General features: G+C 40.6%; 2 protein-coding genes across 6 annotated transcripts; both read left to right on the forward strand.

Annotated features, from left to right (window-relative positions):
- The first annotated feature begins 2,414 nt into the window (after positions 1–2,414).
- Positions 2,415–7,726, forward strand: LOC121795534 (sorting nexin 1-like). 2 transcript variants are annotated; one of them, XM_042194075.1, is made up of 11 exons: positions 2,415–2,649; positions 2,790–2,930; positions 3,518–3,653; positions 3,819–3,952; positions 5,504–5,578; positions 5,847–6,006; positions 6,238–6,371; positions 6,441–6,509; positions 6,734–6,813; positions 7,166–7,226; positions 7,308–7,726. In XM_042194075.1, exons 1-11 carry the CDS (start codon positions 2,638–2,640, stop codon positions 7,512–7,514), a joined length of 1,209 nt encoding a protein of 402 aa, XP_042050009.1. In that variant the 5' UTR covers positions 2,415–2,637; the 3' UTR covers positions 7,515–7,726. The 2 variants fall into 2 exon arrangements, with proteins under 2 accessions (XP_042050009.1, XP_042050010.1); XM_042194076.1 differs by having other exon boundaries at positions 2,793–2,930.
- Positions 7,727–8,103: 377 nt separating this feature from the next.
- On the forward strand, positions 8,104–13,502 carry LOC121795536. 4 transcript variants are annotated; one of them, XM_042194078.1, is made up of 10 exons: positions 8,104–8,465; positions 9,125–9,281; positions 9,562–9,972; positions 10,053–10,215; positions 10,292–10,533; positions 10,609–11,492; positions 11,580–11,911; positions 11,985–12,239; positions 12,312–12,517; positions 12,600–13,502. In XM_042194078.1, exons 1-10 carry the CDS (start codon positions 8,434–8,436, stop codon positions 13,278–13,280), a joined length of 3,363 nt encoding a protein of 1,120 aa, XP_042050012.1. In that variant the 5' UTR covers positions 8,104–8,433; the 3' UTR covers positions 13,281–13,502. The 4 variants fall into 4 exon arrangements, with proteins under 4 accessions (XP_042050012.1, XP_042050011.1, XP_042050014.1 ...); XM_042194080.1 differs by having other exon boundaries at positions 8,372–8,465; positions 9,106–9,281; XM_042194079.1 differs by having other exon boundaries at positions 8,393–8,465; positions 9,085–9,281.
- The last annotated feature ends 14,212 nt before the right edge of the window (positions 13,503–27,714 follow it).

The raw sequence follows: 27,714 nt of genomic DNA on the forward strand, positions 1-27,714 counted from the left end.
TACTTGATATCTGTCGGCGTATTCTTAAGTTTTCCGCCGAGGATGTCCCCGATTTTACTTGCTTTCGTATTTCCGAAGTGTTAGCTTAGTTTAAATTTCACCCTGTACTATTCTGAGTTTTAGTTTTAATCAAAGCTGTTCTCGTTTTCATCATGGTGTTTACTGTTTCACGTAGTTAATTTTCATTCCAGTCTGAAATTCACTTGACCTAGTAGTTAAAATTTCCTTGATCAAGTTAGTGACTTAAATTCTATTTAGAGTAAAAATCAGTAGTTAAAAACTCCCAAGTTAAAGCGTGGCAGCAGCCAACCCTTGTTCACTACTCACACACTTCATACGCTAGCTTCTTTGTGGGATCGACCCCGAACTTGTCACTTTACTGTTAAAGTAGTGCAAAATTGAGAGTTTATAAATTACATTGGTGGCGTGCGAAAGCAAGATCAACTTGATCAAGTGGCAACGACATTTGCTAACTGATCCATCAGGTTCAGTTATCTCTTCCATATAACTTGAATCCAAGAGAAAAAGCCGCGATCGTTAGGCCCGCCAGTCGTGTACATCCCTTTCCAGGCGGTGGGCGGTTCTTCCACTCCCAATGCATACAATCTCTGGTGCCCAACATCCCGGGAAACCCGTGCACCGACTCGTGCATATCCATTAGACCATGACAGTCTTTGGGGGTAGGCTTTCGAAGATACCTCTCCTCGAATATGGCAATGACGCCCTGACAAAAATACTTCAGACACTCGTGGGCAGTCGTCTCGTCAATGTGTAGGTACTCGTCGAACATGTCGGCCGCGCCTCCGTAGGCCAACTGTCTGATTGCGGCAGTGCACTTCTGTATGCTTGAGAGACCGGATCTGCCACTCGCATCCAACTTGAACCGGAAATACTTGTACCGATGCTCTAAACCATTCATGATACGCATAGATAGATCCCGGTGGATCCTAAAACGCCTCCTGAAAAAGTTGTCCCCAAACCGCGGTTGTTCAGCCAAATAGTCGTCAAACAACCGTTGGTGTGCTGCGACATGGTCCCGGGGTACTACAGCTCGATGCTGGAAGGGGCGAGGTACCGCTGGCTGCTGCTGTTGCAAGGCCGCTAGTATCAGACAATTTATCTCTGCGGACGTATAGGCCCGTAACTCTTCATTAATTCACTGCCTTACGTCCTCAGCATCCCACCACTACCACCCGCACCACTACCACTAGCCATTTCGGGATGTAGAGAGAAAGAAGAGAAACTCGTTAATACAAGTGGAGCAAATGAATTGAAGTGCAATAAGCCGTATATATAGAATTCTGAAAAAAAATGAAAATAGCGCTCGTCCGTCCTCTCGGCCGTCGAGCATCCACAATAGCGGACAAGCGCACAGACAAGCGGATATCCCGACGGATAAGGAGTCATCCGTCTGGCTCATCCTTCTAGCGCTCGCCGGCCGCAGTAGTGGACGAGCGCGACAGACGAGCGGCACACTGATTGCTCATCCCCGCGCTCATCCACTATTGTGGATGCTCTTAGTTGAATAATATCCATTTTTTTCTTCCTTCCCCTCTATCTCTCTTCTTTTTCCTCCTACCTTCTTTCTTCTTTTGTTACTATGTAAAATTCTTTTTCCTCCTACCTTATTTCTTCTCTTGTTACTATGTAAAATTAAAATAAGTTGAAAAAATCAATACTAAAGTATAAGATAATTTACTTTACTAATAAAAACTGACCAAGTGAGAATATTCAATTTTAATCAAAATCATACTTTATGTATTTCTTATTCATATATAAGGAGTCAAAAAATATCTTGAATTATTTTTGGGAGATAGAAAATTATTTTATTTATTTACTTTGCATAAACTTACAATTATAAATTTAAAATACCTTTTTCTTACAATTATAAATTTAAAATATCATTTCAAGTATCTAAACATGAGAAAAATTATCATACTCCCTCTGTCCCAAGTAATATGACCGATTCTTTGAGCGGCACGATATTTTATAGTACAACTTTATTGTATGTGTTAAATAGAAAATAAAGTAAGAGAGAGAAAATAAAATAGATATGAATGTGTTTTTATTTTTGTAATGAGTCATCTTAGTTGAAACAAATCTTCAGAGATCATCCATGTTCATGACTGCAATTAGAGGCTGTTTATATAGCTCACTATGTATAAAAAATAATACTCACATTTTATTAACTTTTTCTATTTTTTTTTATATTTCTTAAAATATGAATTAAGTCAATTTGTAACAATTAATAGCAGATAAAAAAAGAACAATTAATAAACAACATCTCAAAATAGAAAATATCTTTGTATTCCTAAAAAATATCTTTGTATTGTACATCCAGTTGAATGTGGCTATTAATACGACACCGTATCAACATGACATGTGATAATATAGGGAGTACTACAAGTGAATTTTTAGCTCAAGATGAAGTGGTAATCCGAAAATTATGAATTGAGTGCGCCTCATCAAATAATATTGAAATTTCTCCCAAACGCGCCCCTGGTTGCGTAACTTAGCGCAGCAGTCACCACGCTCGAGGCGCACCCGATCTCCTCAACCTTTTCAGTCGTCGCCGACAATAAGCTTCTCTCACGCGGCGTAGGTTAGCCTCAGATTGGCTTCTACCTGAACACGAATATGATAAACACGGTAACTCCGAAACGCCCCGGCACCATCCTCTCTCTTAATCGATATCGCAAATCTGTGTATTGTCAAATTATGCTATCATAATTAGTTCATCTCTCCCTTTCGATTTGCAATTTTGGTGAAATTGAGATTAATGCGCGCAGCAGGAAAGTGGATCGGGGCCGTTGGTGCAAAGCCCTCGATCCCCACCTTCACAGTCGCAGTATATAACCGTATCCGTGCTCGATCCAGCTAAGATGGGCAATGGAGTTCAAGCTTACATCTCCTACAAAGTTATCACCAGGGTAATACTTAATTGATTCTGTACATGTGTGCATAATCAACATTTTACAAATTAGCTTATTTGGGTTTCCATTTGTATGTGGCCATGGTAATCAGTTGACCTAGCGTGTGGTTGGAAGTAGAAGGTTTATATATCCCGATAGTTAGTGTTTAATGACAGTGTGAACGTAGGCTCTGGGAGAGCCTACTAGAGTCATTATTGGATTCTCAATAACAACTATGCATGGTGCTTATAGAATGTGTATGCTAAGATAGGCTGAACGAGACCCTACTAGAGTCATTATATCGATGGCTTGTGTCATATTTGTCATCTAATTCATCAAGTTGCACTTACTAATAGTGTTCTTTTAGACTATATATTTAGTTTGGTGGAAATATGTTAAAAAAACGAGAGTTCTACACTGGGTTTTTTGAATTCTTCCATGCTATCTTCACATTGTTAACTACAAACTTCCGGTTCCTTGCACCTCTGTTGATGTTTATAGTGGCCTTTTTGCCTTTTATCTAGCTTTGATGTTATTGTAACAATTTATGACTCACGATTCTAACCTGGATTAATGTGATAATAAGCTTCAACATTTGTCCACAGACCAACTTCCCTGAATATGATGGCCCTGAAAAAATTGTTATCCGAAGGTACAGTGATTTTGTTTGGCTAAGAGATCGCCTTTTTGAAAAGTACAAGGGTGTCTTCATCCCTCCTGTTCCCGAGAAGAGCACTGTAGGTAATAAGCTGAATATGTGGTTTTCCTTTCCTTATCAGTAAATGTAGATATTACCATCTTTTCTTCGAACTATGTGACAGATCATGAAGTTGATTTGTGGACTTTATAAATTTCACAAAATTTGAACTATTGATGAGCATAATAACATTGGCTTTTGGCACACAGAGAAGTTCAGATTCAGTGCTGAGTTCATTGAGATGAGGCGTAAAGCTTTGGATGTGTTTGTCAACCGTGTAGCTTCGCATCAGGAGCTTCAACATAGTGAGGATTTAAGAATCTTTTTGACAGTTGATGAGCAGGTAATTATATAAATTGAGCATTTGAACTTATGGTTGCTTTCTGTGGACGGAAAATCATGCATTACATAGAACTCCATGAGAAGAGCATGTGCAAGACATAGATGGTCTGTACAATAGGGAAGTGAAATGTGGCAAACTTCACGAAGCTTCATGTCGATGAAGTTGCAGGAGTAGTTTGAGGATTTTTTCAAGTAATCAGAAAATGGATGGGATTTGACCACCCTTATCTATAATCATTGAGCACGATGCACGATGCTTACGTGCTTCACAACAAATAGGTTGCATGATTCCGCCTTCACTCCTCTATCGATTGGTGCGGTGAACGTGAATTGATAGAGGAGTGACGGAAAAATCCTCCAACTACTCGACAGATTCCTTGTCCAACAACTTGCTCTCCAAGTGTGTGACATATTGTATAAAGAATGCAATACTCCCTTCGTCCCATAAAATATGGGCAATTGATATGACACGGTAATTAAGACAAAATTGGTAAAGTAAGAGAGAGGGGGAGAAAAGTAGTTAAAGTAGTGTTAGTGGATAGTGGGACCCATATTATTAGTAGTGTTTAATGGTGGTATAAGTTGTAAATAAGTTGATGTATAGGGGTAATAAATTCGGATAACTTTCCAAACATGGAATGCACATATTTTTGTGGGATGGACGAAAATGGAAACTGCACATATTTTTATGGGACGGTGGGAGTATTAATAATATGAAAGAAATAACAAGAACTTTGACATATGTTGTAAACAGAAATGCTACGGTCTTACCATTACAACATTAACCAAAACATCTTTCTCCCTTCTAACCTACTATAGAATTTGTAAGAATTGAAACTAGACTCTTAAACCAAAAAGACTTTTGAAATGAACAAGACTCCTTAGTTAACTAGACATGGGAATTAAATCTAACATCGTACTTGAATAAAAAAGAAACATAGCTATAAGGATGGACGAATCCCACCCATGATCTGATTACTTAATTAAAATCCTCAAGACATTGCTCCAACTTGATCAACATAAAGCTCCGTGAAGTATGACACGTTCTGCATTCCACTCGTATGTACCATCCACATACGATCGATATCGAATTCATTTCAAATTCAATTTAACTTCTTCCAATTTTTCGCCATAGAAATTAGATTCGAAGACCTGTGTATACTTGAGAAAGCAATTTGACAATACTTTACATATAAAAAAGTTTGGATAGTTTTAGAGTATCTATTTTCTGCTAATTTAAATGATGTTATGCAGGAAAGAGTTCGAAATTGACTGTATATATGTTTCCTAGTCTTTTACTTATTGATTTGCTCATCCATTTCTATCTGTTTCAGCTACTTGCAACCTTTTAGAAGTATAAATCAGTCAAAAGGAAATAACTGGTAATTTTTGAATAACTATATGTAAAAGTCAATTCATAGAAAGAATCAAAAGAATTTCAAAAGAAACCCTAGAAAAAATAATCTCGAATAAATTCTGGGCTGTGGCTCGTGAGATATCCTCTTACATCGCTCATTGCAGTTTTAAGAAATATTTTTTCTGTGATCTCCAGACAATGGAAAGAGCAAGATCCCAGGAAACTGGTATTTTCAAGAAAAAGCCAGCAGATTTGATGCAGATTTTCAAGGTATCACATTTATGTTGGATTAGTAATTATCGCAATTGGAGCAACTAGCCTGCACAGAATCCTGGTTTGAGTTTTATTAATTCATATTGCCTGCACCAGATATTGTTACATTATTTTCTGGTTGCGACTGAAAGCGTACACTAGCTACTTTGAGCCATTCATTATGTGCTTGTCTTAGATGATCTTATTAATTGCCTGTTGGATATCATGTCTATTGGGCAATGAGTAAAGCATTTCATATATGACATCAGTCTTTTCATACTGGCAGGATGTACAGTCCAAAGTGAGTGATGTTGTTCTCGGAAAAGAGAAACCGGTTGAAGAATCAAGCCCTGAATATGAGAAGCTTAAGAATTATGTTTTTCAGCTCGAAGATCACCTAGCTGAAGCGCAGAAGCATGCTTACCGTCTTGTGAAGAGACACAGGGGTATGCAAGTATAAAAACCTTTTATTTTGTTTGCACTTTATGGATATTATGGATTCTTCTTTTTCTTTTTCAATCCTAGGTGGCGACTTTTTAGAAATGACTATTTCTCTAGCATAACTTATTTTTTTAATTGCTATTTTAATGCCTATTCCACCTGCCTTTGTCTTCTCTCTTTCCCTGTTCTTCCGAGACGTATTTCTCTATATGATTGTCAATCCCGTTGCATTACAGAGTTAGGACAATCTTTATCAGACTTTAGTAAGGCAGTGAAGCTACTAGGTGAGTGTGAAGGAAATGCTCTTGGCAAGGCTTTTTCTGAACTGGGTGCGAAATCAGAGATTTTGTCAGTTCATCTGCAGAAAGAGGTATGATTTGTAATAGTAATTGTTCTTAAAATAAAATATTGTTTAACTCCTCATTTTTCCTGATTTTAGGCTCAGAACCTCCTGATGAATTTTGAAGAACCTTTGAAAGATTATGTGCGTTCAGTGCAGTCTATTAAGGTAAGTCCATGTTTTCTATTTGCAGATTCTAGCAATACTCTTAAAACTGACCTTTATTTTCTAAGTATTTGAAATCTCCAAGGATGTATTTGTAAGCACACAAAAAAGTCAACAACATATTCGAGGATAAAATTTGTTGAGCTATGGAGCCTGAAAGTTCTGTGTTGACAATTCCCTAACGTTTCTTAAAGAATTGATTGTACTTTATGTTGATTTTGGGACAGGCAACAATAGCAGAAAGGGCAAATGCATTCAGGCAACATTGTGAACTGGCTGAAGCAATTAAGTTTAAGGAAATAGATATGTATGGTCCCTTAACTCCTAACTAACTCTTTGCATTTCTTTTATGGATCTTGTGATTATACTCCTAATTAAGATATGTATGACATCATTAATATTGGGCTTGCTGATAGATTTGCTTCTTATATGAAGAGTGGTCGTTTAGACAGTTCCCTAATTTCTTCCACTTGATTCCCCCCCCCCTAAAACTCTTATCTTCTGACAGTGTCAAGATTGTTTATCTGAAAACAGAATCAGGAAAGTTTATGAAGCTGCCCAACTGTTTATCGCTCTAAGAAAAGGGCCTTGCGTTTCAATATTTTTGGTGTCAAAGACTCTAGTTCATTGGCAGCTTAATTTGGCATACTCATGTGCAGGAACAAACTCAGGTTAACCCGTTCAGACAAACTGTACGATGTGGAGCATGAATACGAGGAGGTAGTCGCTGATGTCATGGCATTCTTTTCGTGCAACCTGTTGGATAATTCATTCTGTTTGATAATTGGTTTTCTGTTGCAGCTAAAAGCTGAGGGTGCAGAAGCCTGGAGAAGGTTCGAGAAAATTGTGAAGCTAATGAATGAAGAAATCATTCGATTCCAAGAACAAAAGACAGTAGATTTAGGTGTGGCTTTCCATGAATTTGCCCTGGGTCAGGCACAGCTGGCTAACAGTATTGCCAGTGCTTGGCGCAGTCTTCTTCCGAAGCTCGAAGCTTGCTCCTCATAGTGAAATGATGAATCAGTAGAGAGTTACTCTCATCTGAGGAGGATGCATGGTTGAGTCATTCCCGGTTGTTACTGTACAGATCCATAGCCATTTTCGTCTCGACCCTATTGTTTAGTCGCACTTCTCTTATTGGTTATAATCTCCGATCATGTTAAGATTTTTAACTGAATTATGCAATTTCCATTACTAGTTGATCTGTCTTTTTACAGCGACCTCTCACGTTTCTCCCAAGACTGGAATGAGGATTTCTCGATGACGAATAAAGAGGATATGTGTGTTATAAATAATAGTATTCCTATTTCATACCACGCTCATTTTCTTGAAATAAGGTGCCCCCCAATTAAAGATCGAAAATGTCTACACACAAGACAAGTTAGGCAGGGATTAAAAAGATGATAATACTACTATTTGTTTGTACCAACTATTATCAAAATAACAACTATATTCTGAAATTCTTTTTAAAAGAGGTATGATTACAAAAAAAAAAAAAGAAAAACTGGACCAATTCATTTCAAACCCAGACTGACCCCCACGGTTGAACTTGAATGTGAAATTCCTATCCAGATATGATATCTCCTTGGCCACTTTCAGCACCACATAATAACATGAACAACACACACATAGATTACACACTCACTACAAGCAGCAACTAGTAAACAAATAAGCCATGGCAATTAGGCACATTGTTAACATAGCTCATGCATCCCATCTCAAATCTTCACCGTCGCTCCTTTTGTTAAGCCGAAGCCTTCCACATTCATTGCCTCTACAAGCATCGTTCAGTTTCTTAATCTAGCCGAATTTTCAAGGAAACATAATCTAGCTGCAGTGTCCAAGGCCTCCCCAGCAGATGCCATTTCACCCCTAGACGATGACGAGGGAGTTTCTCTAGGGACTATGAAACTTCCCCCCGACACCGATGTGGCTAGATTCGAGACATTGTTGTTTCAGGTAATGCACGTCCCAAAATGCCCTTTTACTTCGATGCATAATCTTGTTTTTGTGTAGGCTAAAAAACAATAGGTTTGAGAAGTATTGGTTACTAGGATAGGTTTTTTCCTTAGTAGTTGGTATTAGTACTGAGGTGCTGGGTTGAATGACAAATGTTTACCTGACCTCCGAACATTGTAAATTAAGAGAGATCATAGTATTCATCGACAAACACTTTCGTAGTGTACAATAAGTTAATAACAATGTGGAATTGAGACAAGAATTGTTCTTGTCTGATGATTGTTCTTGTTGTTTTCACAACTCTTGCAATGTTACTGATTTCATCTGTCAAATAAGGAAAATCATTTTCCTGGAGCATATATCTATGACTGGCAGCTAAGTAATTTTGTCATCTATCAAATGCTAATGTAGAATAAAATTCATTATCTCAGCTGACTAAAGTCGCCTTTGTCCGTATCTAAGTCACTAGAATTCATTAATCATACGTAAACACTCACGCGCGCACACGTTGCCATATATACATGTGCACAGTGCGTAAACTTGCAATAAAATTTGTCTTGAGTAATGGAGAAGCTACATGCATATGATTTCTGTGGTGGTGATGGTTATGATGCTGTAGTTGTTGGCTCCGGATATGGAGGTTCCGTTGCTGCTTGTAGGTTGTCCATGGCAGGTTTTAACGTGTGTTTGTTCGAGAAAGGGCGTAAATGGGAAGCTAAGGATTTTCCATTAGATAGTTTCAAGATTTTTTCTGCTGTTAGATTGGAAAACAAGAGCATGGGTATCAACATCGGCCGTAAAGATGCGCTGTTTCAGGTTCATTTCGTCTGAAACATTGAGGATTTTCTCAGATATTCTTTCTGGTGCATGCCATTTTTGGATCAGCAAAGTTGAGCTGCAAGTTCAGTGCTAATTCACACACTTAGAACACATTTTTATATATAAAAATATAGAAGATATTTCTCATTTCTTTTTCCTGATATTTTGCAATCGTAAACTGCACCTAATTTTCATTCCTACTATTTTAGAAAAGATAGTTGAAAGTATATAACTTCTTTATATAACAAATTCTAATCAATGCTGGCTTCGACTATAGGTACATGTACAAGACGATTCTCTTGCTGCGACGGCCTGTGGCTTAGGTGGAGGCTCACTTGTAAATGCAGGAGTTATACTACCTACACCAGTTCGTGCACGACGTGATCCTAGATGGCCTGAGCCATGGGAAAAAGACTGGGACAGATACGAGGCCTTAGTATCGGATATGCTAAATGTACAGAGTGTTCCAACTGTGTTCCAGAATTCCAACATCATGCAACAAGTGGCCGACAATGAGTACGATAAGAGCATCCACGAGCAATTAAAACTGAGCATAAACTTCAGCGTGGAAGATTCTAGAAAGTTCCAGCAACCAGTAAACTGTCTAGCATGCGGAAATTGCCTTGCTGGATGTCCTTACAATGCTAAAAACTCTACTGACAAAACTTATTTGGTCTCAGCCATTAAAGTGTGTTTCTCATCGTATCGAGTTTTTTTTCAACAAACATTGTAATATCTCTCATCATATTCTCTGAACTACTTTTACAGGCAGGATGCACCATAAAAACAGAAAGTGAGGTTCAGTATGTGGTGAGAAACGACGACTATATCTACAGTGAAAAAGGAGGCTTCAAAGCTAGAAGCAAACGACGATGGCTTGTATTTCTCAATGAATTTGACTATGTGGCATCTGACATAGTTATACTTTCAGGTATACTCATCCCAGAGGATAATAGTTTCATTTTTGCTTAAACAATATAGCTTAGGTCGGTCGTTCCTTGTTGCAGCTGGGGTATTTGGTACAGCAAAAATACTTTTCCAGTCGCGTTTGAGAGGATTGTCAACGTCAGAGAAGCTTGGCTCAGGATTGAGCTGCAATGGCAGTAATGTGGCCTACTTGGCTGGAAGCTCAGCCCCTTTAAATGCTTATGGGCTAAACGAAACGCAGTTTTCCGGTCTACCTTTTCAAGAGAGACCAGGACCTTCAATTTCTTCGTCATATACTTCATCGTTGGGGTTCACAATTCAGGTATACTAATGTGCAATCACTCAAGCAGATTTCTTGTGCAGTATAATGCTTCAGTTGTTTCTGTTTTTGCTGCAGAGTGCTGTGATTCCCGCTGCATATCCGCGTTCCCTATTCAAAGGAATCACAACTTACAAATGGCAATCTAGCAACTGTTTCTTACACGTCGTGATAGATGTTTTAAAGCGAGCTGTAGGCTTGAAACGCGGCCAAGATATGGTTCTAAATGTAATGGGATATGATGACAGCAGTGGACAGCTCACTTTTGATAAAGATGCAAATAGGATCGAATTTTGCCCTCCTCGTGATACTCTGCTTCCGCGCAAGATTGAAGCTTTCCAAAAACTTGCAAAGAAGCTTGGAGGAACTCTTTTCATGTCGCGATACAGGAGCACTTCCGTGCATCTGTTAGGAGGTTGTATTGCAGCATCCGACGCCTCATCTGGCGTCTGTAATCCGCACGGTCAAGTTTTTGATGGCTCGTCTCTAAAAGAGGTGCACGCTGGACTTTATGTATGTGACGCCTCCATAATACCTTGTTCAGTTGGGATCAATCCGTGTCTCACTATTGCTGCTGCAGCCGAGCATGTGAGTAGGAAGCTAGTCCAGAATGGCGCAAAGAAGTATATTCGAGATTTCGGGGAACGAGAGCTCAACTCAAAAATTAAGATGGAGACGAGCCGTGATGACTCAGAAGTTGTGGCGAAAGAAACAATGAGAGGGCAAGTTGGTGGAATGCCATGCACAGCTTATCTGAAGCTGAGGTTCAAACGTGCACGAGCTGGGAAGTGTCGTTCCCTTCTGCAAGGCGAAGTAGGCGGCCACATCATATGCAAGAGTGTAGAAATGGAGAAGATGCATATCATTCATGGAGAAGTTGAATTGTGCAAAACAAATAGCAGAGCACCTTATACACAGTATATGCATTATCATCTCCTCCTTGCAGCTTCATCTGGTTCAAGGTTTGATTGATTCCATCTTCACATTTCTTTGGTTTTTTATTCTTGAACGAAAACGGACTGATAAAAAAAGAATGGCGTTCCGTGCAGATATGTTCTTGAAGGGAGAAAGGTAATGAGCCCTTACTTACTAGCGTTATACGCATGGAGAGAGTCGACCACATTGAATGTTAAACTCAGTGATCAAACGGGAGATAAGATGACGAATCTAAAAGGGAAGCTTCACATTTCTGCGCTAGAGCTTCTGAAATGCATGTGCACTCTTGAGGGCAGAAGCAGGATTAAGTTTTTGTGTCTTTTAACGCGATCCCTCATTAGGACTTACATACTTCAAGTACCGCGAACAAGCCACGAGAGCGTCAATGCCTCGGATTCCACTCAAAGACACTGTCCTAGTAGCAAGATTCATGAAATCAAGACAGGTGAAGACATCCACATTTAACAGCTGATTATGACCTTTTTTTAGTTTTCTTACAATTATCATTACATTTGCAGAAGATGACTTCATAATCAGCTGCCAGCACTGGCGAAGCCACCAATCACGACGCTCAACGAAACACTATTATCCCCTCCTGCTACTCAACGGCTACTCAACTGAAAGCTTTTCCCTACCAACTGAGCCAAATGATCTTGTAAGAACTTTTCTACAGGAGGGGCATGATGTACTGCTACTACGAACGAGGCTGCACCCCTTGAACGCCTCAAACGACTTCTCTATTGAAGATATTGGCAAAATAGACATTCCAGCTGGTAAATTCATACTTGCATTTTTCAACCATCACTCTTCCCAGCTATAGCTCAACATACAGTCTTTCTGTGCAGCAATGCTAAAGATCGTCGAGCTGTATGGGGAATCCATAAAAGTACACGTTGTTGCACATTGCGTGGGAGGCTTAGCCATCCACATCTCTATAATGGGAGGCCATGTTTCAGCCAAGCACATTGCCTCTTTGTCTTGTACAAACTCTTCAATGTTCTTCAAGCTCACGACGTCCGCATCCATCAAAATGTGGCTGCCCCTTATTCCAGTAAGCCTCTTTTCTCAACATACTTGATACTACACCCTCTACAAAAAGTCCAATCATTTCAACAGGATGTAAAAACGTGCAGATCTCGATGAGGATAATGGGGAAGAACAAGACGCTGCATCTCATACAAACATCAACCACGAGCATCAGACATCGCCTCCTGAAATCAATAGCGCACCTAATCCCGCGCCAGGAAAGATGCACATGTGATGAATGTGAGGTCTTCTCAGGCATATTTGGCAACACATTCTGGCACGAGAACGTCAGCCACGTGACACATCAATGGATGAACAAGGAGAATCAGACAAAGCTTCCGATGGCAGGATTCTCCCACCTGAGAAAGATCTGCAATGCCGGCTTCATAGTAGATAGCAGCGGAAACAACACGTATCTAATCCACCCCGAGAGAATGGCGCTGCCAACGCTCTACATATCAGGCGAAAGAGTGATCCTCGTGACTCCAGAAACTTCTTTTCTTGCTAATAAATACATGAAGCTGCATCAGTCTGGTTATAGGCATGAGAGGGTGGTGGTCGACGGCTTCGGCCACTCTGACCTTTTGATCGGAGAGGAATCGCATGAAAAAGTATTTCCACACATTCAGAGGCATATCGAGTTGGCTGAAGACGAGCAAGATTCATTGAGAAACTACGAGGAGGCCGTAGCATGGAGTGATGATCCGTATAAAGATGGTGCAGGATTTGGGAGCTGCATCATCATACTAATGCTTGTGCTTCTCTTCATAGCAGGATTTTATTGGTAGATTTGAGAGATAAGGAGATTGAGCTGCCAAATCCGGAACTGATACGGCTACTATCACAGATAATGAGATTGAGCCACCAATTCAAGAACTACGCAGATCATACCAGCATGTTTTGGGATGAGGATTGATTTTTTGTTATTATGCAACATTTCCATTTATAGTTTTCTAGCATGTAATAAGAACATGATTAGAGGATTATGAAATACTCCCTCCATCACCCAATATGTGTCTCACTTTGACTAGACACGAATTTTAAGAAATGTAAAGGAAAGTAGCTTGAAAAACTTAGTGGAATGTGTGTCTGATATGACGAGAGGGCCTATCAAGAAAAGTGAGCACTCGTCGTACGTGAAAAGGGAAGAACGGCCCTAGCAAGAGGCTAGGGTTACAGAAGAAACATAATTTTATTACTTTAAATCTCAAGACTCTGATGTATGAGAATTCTACTTCCTCTGTCCCCAGAGAGTATGAACTATTTCCTTTTTTGTCCCTCCCTAAAGAGTACTGTCACGACCGCCCTTTAGGGTTAATAAATACGAGCGATCGTGATTAAAAGAACTCAGTAAACAGACGAAGAAAACTAGGGTTTCAATAAAGAGTTTGATCGTGATTAATATTTAAAAAAAACGACCAAGGGTTTGACATTATCCAAAAGATATCAAGTTTTCAAATTTCCAAATAATTAGGTTCAAAGCTAAATAAATGACGAGTAAAAACAATGTCTCAGCAGAAGCGTTCAAGAGAAAGAACCGCTCAACCTGCACATAAGGAAAACACATGCAGGGTTGAGTACTAAAAAAATACTCAGTGGACTTATGACAAAAACAAGTTATCAAAAATTATATTTATTATGCCATACATAAGTAACCATCGGGGTTTAGCTTTAGAAAGGCCCGAGGCACTCAAAATCATTCCCATTGTAAAAAGTTGACTGATAAGTCATTTTCCCATAGACGTTAACCATATCCGCACATACATGACATGGAATGTGGCCACAAACCAAGTCACTAGACCGGCCAACCCATACGTTAGCACACGGTCTACCATAGGTGTACACTAATCTAAGTAGGGTTTGCTGCCCTACGAGGACCCAAATTTGATTTAAATGTTAATGGAAAAAGCCACATCAGATAGGTACGTTAAAAGAATCAAATCACGGCATGATAAACATAGTTCCATTCCCATCGATAAAATATTTAGGACATCGTCCTTATTTAAAAAAAGCCCACCTCGACAACTTAATTCACAAGTACTTTCTTTCCCTTGGTATCACGTTTCACTTGCGAGGATTCACCTTTAACATTTAGACAATACATAAATCAACACACTTTTTAAATAAATAAATAGAATGCATGCATCCCAAGTAAAGTCTTTTATCTCTTTTTTCTCATTTTTCGATTATTCGGCGGCCGCCCAAGGCGTCGCTTGAGACGCCGCTTACGCCCATAATTCCTCCGTTGGCTCCTCGTATTTATTTCGGACTTGGGATAATTTTTTCATCCTTCGAAATATTCCAAAAAAAATTAACTAAATAACTCTCAACAATTAAATTATCGGCCTAGGGATTAATTAATTTGACCCAAGATAATTGTTATCTTAGCCCACCTTATTTCTCCAATTTATTTAGTGAGGCCCAAAAAGATTAGCCCAAATTAATTAATATATATATATATATATATATATATATATATATATATATATATATATATATAGGGATGTGATCAATGTCGAACCATTCTTAAGGGCCGAACTAGAGACCAAATTAGGGCCCTCCATTATTTTAATCTTGTGGTTAGGATTAATTTACAATTAATTTAATTATTTATTCAATAAAAACATGTTGAGGGGTATTTTCGGAAATCAGTTTATTAATCTTCATAAAAAACGTGAATCTCTTTCCTTCTCTCAATTCACACAATCTTCACACAATCTTCAAGCAATCTTCATCAATTTTTACGAAATCTTCATCAATTTTCTCGCAATTTACGTTAGTTGTATATTCTTCTTCAATCAGCATCGATCTCCACGATCTACCTCAATCGCGATCTGTCTCAATCCGCAATTCACGATCGTTTTGCAATTGCTGCAATTGTTGTCAATCGCGATCTGTCTCAATCATTCAATTCACGATCGTTTGCTGATTCACTACTTTGCTGATCGATGCAGCATACGAATGCTTCAACTCCATTGGGTTTTGCTTCCTCAATTCACGATCGTTTTGCAATTGCTGTATCGTCGATCAATCGCGATCTGCATCAAATTCTCGATCGATTTTCCTCAGTTTTCACAATTCCTTCAATTCACGAACTGCCTCAATTGTCATCCATGGAGAATTCCACACGTGAAATTCATCAGCATCTCGATGGAGTAGGAAAAACACCGACAAATTCTGCGGTTGAAGATGGATCTTCATCGACCAATAATGAAGAAGCTAGTATTGGATCAATTCTGGATGATCTACAATATCAAGGATGCACTCTATTCGATACAGATTCAGATTCAGATTCAGAGCTAGAAGGAGAAAGTAACTCAGTTGAAGGTTTGTAATTGTTAATTTTTTCATTCTATAGTGTAAACAGATTCATAATGAAGTAAAAAGGTCGAATTAATGCGGTAAAAAAATACACTAATGAAGTATTTTTATCGTAATATGATATGCTGACATGCTCTATATTGTATGCGATAAATACGACTCATAATGAACTAATATTTAATTATAATGAAGTAGTAATACAGGGGAATGAACTTATATTCTTGTTGAATGAATATATTTTCTTTTGTTTTTATTTTCCACTAACAGTAGTTTATATGCGATCAATACGAACCATAATGAACTACAAACACCAATTGAGGTACTTCGTGAGACCAGAATTCCGATTACTTCTCAAGCTTACCTTCAGAATCTCATAGAAAAATTCTGATTATGGATGATCTACAAACACCAATTGGCACTCTTCATACAAATTCAGATTTAGAGGTAGAAGAAGATTACAACTCATTTGAAGGTTCACAGTTTTTTTTATTCATTTTTTTTGGATACCTGATGTGTTTTTAATTTTGCTAAAGTTTTTTAACACATCCGATGAAAAATCTATTGTTGAACCTTGTTGATGAATGAATTATATTTAATAAGAGATTAACAATTTGTATTTTTTTTTATTTTTTCACGTTGGTAGTAATAAACAGATCAGTATGAAGTAATAGTTTATCTGAATGAATTACTAGGTTGTATGCATAAGTAAGAAGAAGAAGAAGACGAAGAAGAAGAAGGAGAAGAAGAAATGCTTATTTCCTTATAGTAAATTATTTCATTCCAGTAGGTTTTGTTCAATTTTTCACACTTGTTGAAATAAACATATCAATATGAAGTAATTTATTTCCAGTAGGTATTACTTCATTTTTGTAGTTTTTTATTTCATTACAGTAAGTTTATTACTTCAGTTCATTATTTAATAAATTGAAAATGAAAATGTTTTTACTTCATTCAAGTAAGTTTAGTACTTCATTCCATCACGTAATATATTGAAAATGAGTAGATTTTTACTTAATTCCATACTACTTCATTTAAATGAGTTGTTACTTCATTCAAACAGGTTTTTAGTTCATTGCATGCAGTAGGTTTTCAAATGATTTAACACATGTTTCATTCGAATTCATTGAACTAGGTTTTTACTTCATTCCAGTTGGTTTGTATTTCATTTCAGTTGATTTTTACTTCATTTAAGTAAGTTTATTATTTCATTCCAGCACGTAATATATTGAAAATGAACACATTTTTACTTTATTCCATATTACTTCATTTAAATGAGTCGTTACTTCATTCAAACAGGTTTTTAGTTCATTGCATGCAGTAGGTTTTCAAATGATTTAACACATAATGATAATAATAATTTTGCAACAAGTATAATTCTGCCAAATCCACGACCTTTGAGTTATATGATTGGTTGTGTTAATCTTTGTGTGTGTTTCTTCTTGTTTCGTATTGTTTAGTTGTGATGCAGATTACTGGCAAGCATGAAGTGCAAAATAAAAATACTACTTGGGAGAATTATTCAAAAAAGAAATGCATATATTGCTTGATTCGGGCTAGAGATGCTTCGAGAACAATTTATCGTCATCCGGTTTGATTTAGAAGGATTTCTGGTGGAAATCGTCGCTGTAGATTGAAGGAATTTTTGGGAGTGGAGAAGAACAGTTGGAGAACTGTGTTGTATGTATAGTTTGCGAAGAATTAGTATTGTAATGAACTAAATAACGAACTTGATGAAGTTATAACCTCAAATAATGAAGTGATATGAACATAATTGTATTATATGCATAGTTTGTGAAGAATTATAATTTTAATGAACTAAATAACGCACTTGATGGAGTAATAACATCAAGTAATGACGTAATATGAATTGAACCGTGTTGTATGCATAGTTTGCAAAAAAATATATTTGTAATGAACTAAATAACGTACTTGATGAAGTTATAACCACATGTAATGAAGTAATTAACCACTGAAATGAAGTATCAAAACTACTGGAATGAAGTAACAAATTACAATTAAATAAATGTATCATTATATTGTCAGAAAACAAATAAATGAAGTAATAAATTACAAACTAATAGATGAAGTGATGGAACTATCTGAATTAAGTAATAGTTTGGTTAAATGAATTAATAAATAATGAATGAATAATATTAGAAATGAAAAGAACCAAATGACTATTAATAATGGCGTATAACATATTGAACTAATAAATTGAAAAATACCAGTGCAGAACTTATTTCCAGTAAGTATTACTTCATTTTAGTAGGTGTTTACTTCATTCCAATAGGTTTATTACTTCAATTCAGTACGTAATAAATTGAAAATGAATATATTTTTACTTCATTCTAGTACGTTTATACTTCATTCAAGTAAGTGTATTACTTCATTCCATCCATTACGTAATAAATTGGAAATGAACATATTTTTACTTTATTCCAGTAGGTTTATTACTTCATTCAAATGTGTCATTACTTCATTCAAATAGGATTTTAGTTCATTCCAATAGGTTTTCACATGATTCAACACATGTTTCTTTCAAATTCATTGGATTTTTTTTACTTTATTCACTTTAAATAATAGCACAATTTATTCCAGTAGGTTTATTACTTCATTCCAAAAGGTTAATACTTCATTATATTAGGTTTTTACTTCATCCAGTAGGACTCCAAATTCTACAAATACTTCGTTTCTGCAGTGTCCACGGAATCCACTCTAGAGTGGTCACTCGACAGCAAGCAAGCAATGTGAGTTTTATAATTCATTCATAAATCAGAACATTATTTTATAATGCATACAATTTGAAGCACATTTCAATAGTTAGTGATGACAACTGACAAGATTAATTGAATGAATTGATTTTCAATAGATTTACAGCATGTATAACCTGCATGTACCTGTGTGTGTATTTATATTTGTGCTTTTAAATTTAACATGCCAAAATATTTGTGCCCCATGAGGCTCTTTCACCTTCCCTTGTAAAAACTGATGAAGTTATGGTATTGGGTTGTAGATGAGGCTTCCAGTTGCAGTAGTGGCTCTGATGGTAATGCTAGGCAGTTTCGGCAGGGCTTTTGGTATTAGATTTGTGATAGATAGAGAAGAGTGCTTCTCTCACAAGGTAGAGTATGGAAACACCGTACATTTCTCCTTTGTGGTGATTAGATCTGAGCAGCAATGAACACGGTGAGCAGATGCAGCGCGAAGGAGATGACGACAACGTAGCTTCGAGTGGAAATAGGCAGAGGTGGAGCCAGATAACTCCGAGCGCAAACCGATGGTGGCTGTTACGACACATCTGCGACTATGGTGAGGTGACGGCGCTGAAAGGGCGTGACAGCCGTGAGAGTGACAGCAGCACATGCCGTCTCACGTCGGTGAAGGCAGCGGTACCGCGAAGGAGGGCCAAATGCGTTGAGGACGACGAGTTCTAGGGATTTCAATTTTGTTTAGAGAGAGAGAGATGGATGGAGGGGAGATTTAGATGGAGGAAATAAGAGAAGATGAGATGGGGTAGGAGATGAGCTCATATATGTTTTGACCGAAATACCCCTGCATTGAAGTAAATTGTCTACCTAATGAAGGAGCGAAATTCATATAGCATGGTCTAATCTCATCCATTAAACCCTAGATCTAAGGGCCCTAATTTGGTCTCTAGTTCGGTCTTTAAGAGTGTATTTGTGAATAATGGGACTCTCTCTCTCTCTCTCTCTCTCTATATATATATATATATATATATATATAGAGTAGTGATCTAGGGTAAGAGCCCTTAAACCTATAACTAGAGAACAAATCACAGCCACAAGATCAAGAAAATCAAGAGCTATTATTAATACATGTAATTTTCGAATTTAAGGAGAAATTAGTTCCCTCAATCACAAATTTACTCCACAATAACAAGGCGGGGTATAATGGTCATTCCATCTTCGTTGAACCTTGATAAGGCTCATTTCATGCATCGGTTTTGGGGGTAAAACATATACTACTTGATCGGTTTATCGCGCAAACAAGTGTTAAAATGTGCAGAAATGCTAGTTGTCCAAGGCAGCAAGGCCGAACTGATCAAGCACGTACAAAAGGCGAAAAAAGACTAAAAATCAAGGGAGTTGATCAAGGGGCGAGGTCAAGCAGTTAAAGTGGGGACCGCTGGTTTCTAGAAGGAAAACGTGAGGAAATGAGCTGGATGTGGCGCACCATTCTGTTACCCAGGATGACGTTCTAGAAGGGGACACGTGCCAGCTTGTGAAGACGCCAGGACGAACCGATCAGAAATTTGTTATCAAAAAGCGTCGTTATTCTAGAAGAAAGAGCACGTAGCAATCAATGAGTCGCTCATCCTCTGCATGAGTGAATATTCCCTGTCAAGATCGTTATCCAGCTGCAGGCCGAATCGAGCTTATAAATAGAGGCTGCGCCACCACAAGAAAGTATCCGAGACTTTACTTTCCGCCTAGTTTAGCTTAGTTTAGCTTAGTTCAGCTCTCTAGCTTAGTTTAGCTTAGTTCTGCTCTCTTAGCTTAGTTTAGTTCAGATCTCTAGTTTAGATAGTTAAAAGGGCGACCGAAGGGAGCGCTGCAGAATAACCATTTCTGTCGGCGTAACTTAAGTTTCCCGCTGAGATTCTTCTCAGTTTACCACTTCTTTATTTTCGAAGTGTTAGCTTAGTTTATTTTCCCGCTGTAATCGTATCTTAGTTTAATCGAAGTTATTCTCTCTTTTAAATCGCGCATTTACTTTTCTGTTATTACCTGCAATTTACTTGACCCAGTGTTTAAATTTCCGTTGATCAAGCTAGCTAGATTGAATTCTTCCTAGATAAAAACCGTAGTTAAAACTCCCAAGTTAAAGCGTGGCAACAGCCAACCCCCCTGTTCACTACTCACACACTCGACACACCAACTTCTCTGTGGGATCGACCCCGAACTTGCCGATTTACTGTTAAAGTAGTGTGAAATAGGGAGTTATAAATGTTATCTTTGGCGCGTTTCGGTTCGAGGATTGATTCGATTAAGTGGCAACGACAATTTTCTAACTGGTCCAACCGATTCAGTTATCCTCCATATAACTTGATCCAATCTTAATCCGCGCGTTTCCGAGCCAGCCAAAATGGCGCCGTTGCCGGGGAAGCATGGTGTTACTTTATGTTTGTGTGTAGTGCGTAGGAGTAAATAGTTTATTTCTTTCTTTTCTTATTTGTTTTTCCTGTTGTTGATGAGAAGGTAACACCAAGGCGATTACTGGAATCATCCTTTGATATATAGAAGAACTAACAATCGTTGGAGAGTCCAGGAAGTCAGCGTAGTTACCACTCGTTACAGAGCAGCTTTAGAGGCAGCAGCAGCAACTGAGCAAAACCCACTACCACCACCACCAAAGCAAGCAGAAACAGAGATGGCCGTTGTCATCGACGACTAGGGAATCAGATCTTTGCATGCTCAGGATGAGAAGGAGCCCACACATGCCATTGCTGCCACTCCTGGGATGCGGACCATCGCTATCAAATCAGGAGTGCTGGCCGTCTTGACCCACTTCTACGGTCTCTCGAATGAATGTCCGTACGCCTTTCTGGAGGAGTTCTGCCGATACTGAGATATTCAGTCCATCCCGGCTGGATCCACGTCTGAAGATTACAGGCTCAAGGCTATCCCCTTCGTTTTGAAAGGGGACGCAGTAGTATGGCTGTCAAGGCTACCAGAGGGATCCATCAGGACTTGGGCGGAATTTCGCATGATATTCCTCGACCGTTTCTTCCTAGCATCAAAGACAAGTGCCCTGAAAAGGGAGATTACAGAGGCCAGACAAGAGTACGACGAGCCCCTCGGCCAGTACTGGGACAGATTTCAAGGGCTGCTTCAAGCATGCCCCAACCACAATCTGGGAGAAAAGGAGATCTACTCGATCTTCTACAGCGGACTCACGGTGGACAGCAAGAACGACCTCAACCTCGCAGCTCAAGGGGATTTCCCAAAAACCCCTTTTAGCCAAGCTAAGAATATTCTAGAGAGGCTGATCGAGGCCAAGCGGTCGTATGAGACAACCCGAGGGCAGTACTGACGAGGGGCAGAGCACGCAGCAGAGGCGCGCAATGATGAAAAGCTAGAAGGCTCGATTTGAGCAAATGGAGAAAAGGCTGCTGGAGGCAGTGGAGAAAGCCAGACCACCACCACCAACTGCACCCAAAGAAACGCAGTATGTGCCGCAACCACCGCCGCCAGAGGAACATCATTACTACTACTGCGAGTTTCCCCCTGAGGTTGAGCAAGTGAATGCCGCAGGCCACTGGAATGCAAATGGCAACTGGATCCAGGGGAAGCAGAGAGATGCTCCATGGAGGAATCACCCAAACTTTAAATGGACCGATCAAAATTAGAACCAACCACAACTACCCCCTCCACATCAGACGCACTCCTCTGACGGGCAGTCCAACTGGCCGTCCCGAATCATGGATAGACCAAACACTGGAGGAAATAGAGTGCAAGGAGGTCAGGCAGGTTGGTCAAGTGCCCCTCAAGGGAACTGGTTAAGCGGAGGACAATCCAATTGGTCAAGCCGACAAAAGGAAGGAGACTGGGGAGGATACCAACACCAAATCCCCCAGTATAGCAACTAGGAAAGGCAGCTAGCTTCTCAGTCAAGCAACCAGGGAAGGCATCCAAAAAACCAGATGGTTACTTATGTCCCGCCACACCAACGGGGAGGCCAGCAACAGGGAAATCAATTCTACAACCATCAGCCACACCTGCTCGAACATTACGAGCGATCTGACTACCCGCAGCCCAACCATGGAGGGAGGCCGCCAAATCAAAAATATAATCGCTACTCCAATGATAGCCCGAGCAATATGATAGTACCGCACCACACAAATGATGCGATGCAGGAAATCCAGGAAACTCAGAGGGAGCAGCGGACGGCATTAGAGATGCTGACACAACAACTTTCTCTAGTTGCAACGTCGCTAGGAGAGTTAAAGGGAAATGACGGAAGAATTCCAGCTACTGAACAGCCGCCTGGGCGTGAACACATTAGTGAAGTGTCCCTAAGGTCGGGAAGGGCCTACCAAGGCCCCAGTTATCCTGCGACGTCCCAAACAATTGATCCTGGACCAAACCGTGAAGAGAAGGAAGAACCCAAGGTGGTGGATCAAACGAAAGAGAAAGGCAAGGAAAAAGTGGGAGATGAACTCAGAAGGAAATTAGAAAGAGGGGGGTGAGAGAGTTAAGCCGTATCCGTACCGCGGATTGGTGGCAAGAAGGAAGGATGCCACAATCGATGTGGCGAGTATGTTCAAAGATGTAGACGTTAAAGTACCACTCTTAACGGCATTTAAAATGCCCCCTGTCAGCAATTTTATTAAAGACGACCTGGCAGGGAAAGTCAATGAGGAGGCTAGAATGATTGCAGATGAAACTGTCTCTGCCGTGATCCAACGGAATGACCTCCCTTCAAAGAAGACCGACCCAGGAATGTTCACGCTCCCAATTTCAATCGGAGACGTCCAGGTGGAGCATGCCATGTGCGACCTGGGGGCATCTATCAATGTTCTGCCAAACTCCATCTATCAACGGCTGGGAAAGGCAAAGCTAGTCGACACGGATATAATGATACAGCTGGCTGACAGATCATGTATTCACCCGGAAGGAATTTTGGAAGATGTTATTGTTAAGGTAAATAACTTTCTGTACCCAGCTGATTTCTTCGTAATCAAGATGACGGAGCCCGCAACAAAGGAGTCAAGCGGAGTCCTACTAGGACGGTCGTTCTTGTCCACAGCCAGCACTATCATAGACGTACGGAATGGAACGATTAGCCTAGATTTCAAATGAGAACAATACGCGTTCAATATTGATGAGGCCATGAAAAGGCCAGCCGACGGAGAGAACGTGTACTCCATCGATGTGACTGAGCCCTTGGTACATGAGTATTTGGAGGAAGAATTTTTAAAAAGGCAGTTCACTGACTCCACCGCAGATAAGGAAGTCGAAAAGGAAGTGGAAGAATGGTTTCAGACTATGAAGGTCGGAGAAATGGACGACCAAGCCGTCGCAAGTGCAATAAATGATTTTTGCGGGCGCCCAAAGCCAGCTGGGTCAAGAGGGACAGCTCAAGTATCTAGCCTAGCGAAGCGGCATGATCAAGGCGAGCTACTAGAAAGAGATACAGCAGAAAACCCTCTGCCCAATGAAGAACCAAAACCTACAAAAGAGTTAAAACCCCTTCCCGCACATCTAAAGTACGCCTACCTGGGTGAAGATGAAACCAAGCCTGTCATCATCAACAATCAATTAACCAGGGGCAGGAAGACAGATTGTTGGAAGTATTAAGAAGGAATCAGAGGGCCATCGACTGGAAGCTGACAGATTTGGTAGGCATCAGCCCGGACTTATGCATGCATCACATCTGACTGGAGGAAGGAGCCAAGCCACACCGCGACCAACAACGGAAACTCAACCCCAACATGAGGGAAGAGGTGCTAAAGGAAATCGTCAAGTTGGTTTCAATCGGGATTATCTATTCCATTCCCGACAGTAACTGGGTCAGCCCAGTGCAGATGGTGCCTAAGAAAGAAGGGATTTAAGTGGTAAAAAATGAAAAAAATGAGCTAATCCCGACAAGGCCAGTTACTGGATGGAGAATGTGCATAGATTACAGGAAGCTGAACCAAGCTACGAAGAAGGATCACTTCCCTCTGCCGTTCATTGATAAAATGTTGGAGAAGTTGGCAGGGAAGCAGTACTTCAGTTTCCTGGATGGTTACGGTGGCTATTTCTAGATTGTTGTGAATCTAGAAGACCAGGAGAAGACGACGTTCACCTGCCCTTTTGGCACTTACGCTTACAGGAGAATGCCTTTTGGCCTCTGTAACGCCTCAGGCACCTTCCAGAGATGCATGATGAGCATTTTCTCAAACCTATTGGAGGACTGCATTGAGATTTTCATGGACGAATTTACTGTCTATGGCGATGATTTTGATCTAGGGCTGCATAGTCTGAACAGGGTATTGGAAAGATGCCGCCAGAAGGACTTGGTTCTGAATTTCGAGAAATGCCATTTTATGGTTACCAAAGGAATAGTCTTGGGCCACATAGTGTCAAGCAGAGGGATCGAGGTCGACCTAGCAAAGATAGCGGTCATTGCAAAACTTCCATATCCTACCAACCAGAAGGAGATCAGAGGTCGAGTTTGAGTTCTATAGACGATTCATAAAAGATTTTGCAAAGATAGCCCAACCACTGACACGACTTCTTCAGAACGAGGTCGAGTTTGAGTTCTCAGATGCTTGCAAAGCCGCGTTCCAATCTCTAAAAGATCGATAGATAAGCTCTCCAATAATACGTGCCCCCGACTGGAATCACCCCTTTGAGGTGATGTGCGATGCTAGTGACTATGCTGTGGGGGCCGTATTAGGTCAGAAAATCGAAGGGAAGAGTTATGTCATCTTTTACGCCTCCAAAACTCTGAATCAGGCACAAAAGAACTATGATGTGACCGAAAAGGAGATGCTATCGGTAGTCTTCGCGTTTGAAAAGTTCAGACCATACTTGCTTGGTTTCAAAGTAATTGTTTATACAGATCATGCGGCCATCAAATACCTCTTAGCAAAAAAGGAGTCAAAGCCGCGGTTAATCAGGTGGGTACTCCTTCTACAGGAGTTTGATTGGGAAGAAGTGGATAAGAAAGGATGTGAGAACAAGGTGGCAGATCACCTAAGTCGAATTTTGCAAAAGGACAATGGAGAAGCAATTCCAGACGCTTTCCATGAAGAGCATCTCTGCCTGATCGAGTCATCACCTGAATGCCGGTGGATCAACCAAGCGGAGGGAGTTGATCAAGGCAACAAGAGAAGCAAGGGACAGAACATGAGAAAGGAGCCATGGTTCGCGGACATGGCCAACTACTTGGTAACGGGCGAGTTACCTAGAAGTGATGAGATTACAAGAGCACAGAAGCTAAAGCTTAAAAGCGATTCCCGATACTTCTATTGGGACGATCCTTACCTATGGAAAATGGGGGCAGATCAAGTAATCCGACGATGCATTCCAGAGTGGGAACAGGAAGATGTGATGATCCACTGCCACGCACTGGCTTGCGGTGGGCACTTTGGACCGAAGAAAACAGCAAGGAAAATACTTGATAGCGGGTTTTACTGGCCTTCCATCCATAGAGAGGCTAATGAGTTCTTCAAGAAGTGCCCTCGATGCCAACTTACTGGAGGGATATCTACTAGAGACGAGATGCCTCAAAACCCCATTATTGTCTGTGAAATATTTGATGTATGGGGAATGGACTTTATGGGACCCTTTCCCGCGTCTGAAGGCAATCTATATATACTAGTGGCAGTGGACTATTTGTCCAAATGGATCGAGGCAAAGGCAACTAGGACGTGTGAGTCCAGAGAAGTAGCGAAGTTCTTGAAATCAAACATATTTACCCGATACATGGTACCACGGGCTATCATCTCTGACCAAGGAACTCATTTCGTAAACAGAACTATCGAAGCCTTGATGCGGAAGTATGGAGTCCACCACCGCCTATCCACACCTTATCACCCGCAATCCAATGGTCAGGCTGAGGTTTCTAATAGAGAGATAAAGGCTATCCTAGAGAAGACAGTCAATCCCACGAGGAAGGACTGGAGCCGTCGTCTGGAAGACGCACTCTGGGCATATAGGACCGCTTTCAAAACGCCTATAGGAATGTCCCCATACCGGCTGGTATTTGGAAAGATGTGTCATCTGCCAGTGGGAGTGGAGCATCAAGCTTACTGGGCCATCAAGGAAATGAATATGAATACCGACGCAGGGACTGCAGAAAGAAGAATGCAACTACAGGAGCTTGAGGAGCTCCGTCTGGATGCCTACGACTCTGCTATGTGGTACAAAGAAAAGACGAAGATGTGGCATGATAAAAATCTCCGCAAGAAGGAGCTCAAAGTAGGCCAGAAAGTGTTGCTATTTCAGTCCAGGCTGAAATTGATGCCAGGGAAGCTCAGATCAAGGTGGATAGGTCCCTATACCATTGTCGCTGTCCGAGCGAATGGTGCAATCGAACTCCAGGGAGGCGATTCAGATGCGCCTTCCTTCATGGTGAATGGTCATAGGGTAAAGCCATACCTCCGGTGGTGCATCGTTATTACTGACGATAGACCAACCAACCCCTCCACAAGAAGGAGTTGGGGGCAGTGACACAGAGAGGAGAGAGCTCCGGTGGGCCCATACATCCCGTAGGCACCAAGGAAGGCCCGCAACACCTCCTGCTGCTGAACATGCCAAACAAACTGTGGTGTTGACCATGGACCTCCTCCGGCAGATGCTGGTATTTGAAGACACCAAGTGGAATAAGGAGGTCCACCACAGGGTGACGGCCACAAAGCTGATGAAGGCAGGCAAGAGACTCCACCAACCATCCCTGGAGAAGATCCTGGTTGAGGAGAAATTTACCCAGTATATTACTGGGATCGGGTTTGAGTGGCTGTTGGAGAGCGAGGATACCTTCATGCCCGCAGACCTGGCAAAAGAATTCTTCACATCCTTCACGTTTTCCGGGAGTACAAACTTGGAGGCCAGGAGCGTCTCTTTCCGGGTGTTCAGGCGTAAGCAAAAGATGGGACTCCATACCGAGACCGAGGTAGCCAGTGGAGAATGGTTCGGGCGCGACATTGATCTCCTCAGAGGAGGCCGGATTTTGATCAGCAAGCAGTCTGGCAAAGCCTGTGCAACAGACATGCCCCCGAGTTTAAAGAGTCTGAGTCCAGAGCGGACGATATTGTTGATCCGGCCCTTCGCCTTGCCCAAGCCTTCCTAGCCTGCAACCTCCTGGGCCAAGCAAATACATTGTCAATTCTTACTCTGGCCGAGCTCTATTTCATGTGGTGCATGAAGGACCAAAGGAGGGTGTGTTAGG

The sequence above is a fragment of the Salvia splendens genome, chromosome 3 (genome assembly GCF_004379255.2).
Source record: "Salvia splendens isolate huo1 chromosome 3, SspV2, whole genome shotgun sequence".
In the NCBI taxonomy this organism is placed as follows: Eukaryota; Viridiplantae; Streptophyta; class Magnoliopsida; order Lamiales; family Lamiaceae; genus Salvia; species Salvia splendens.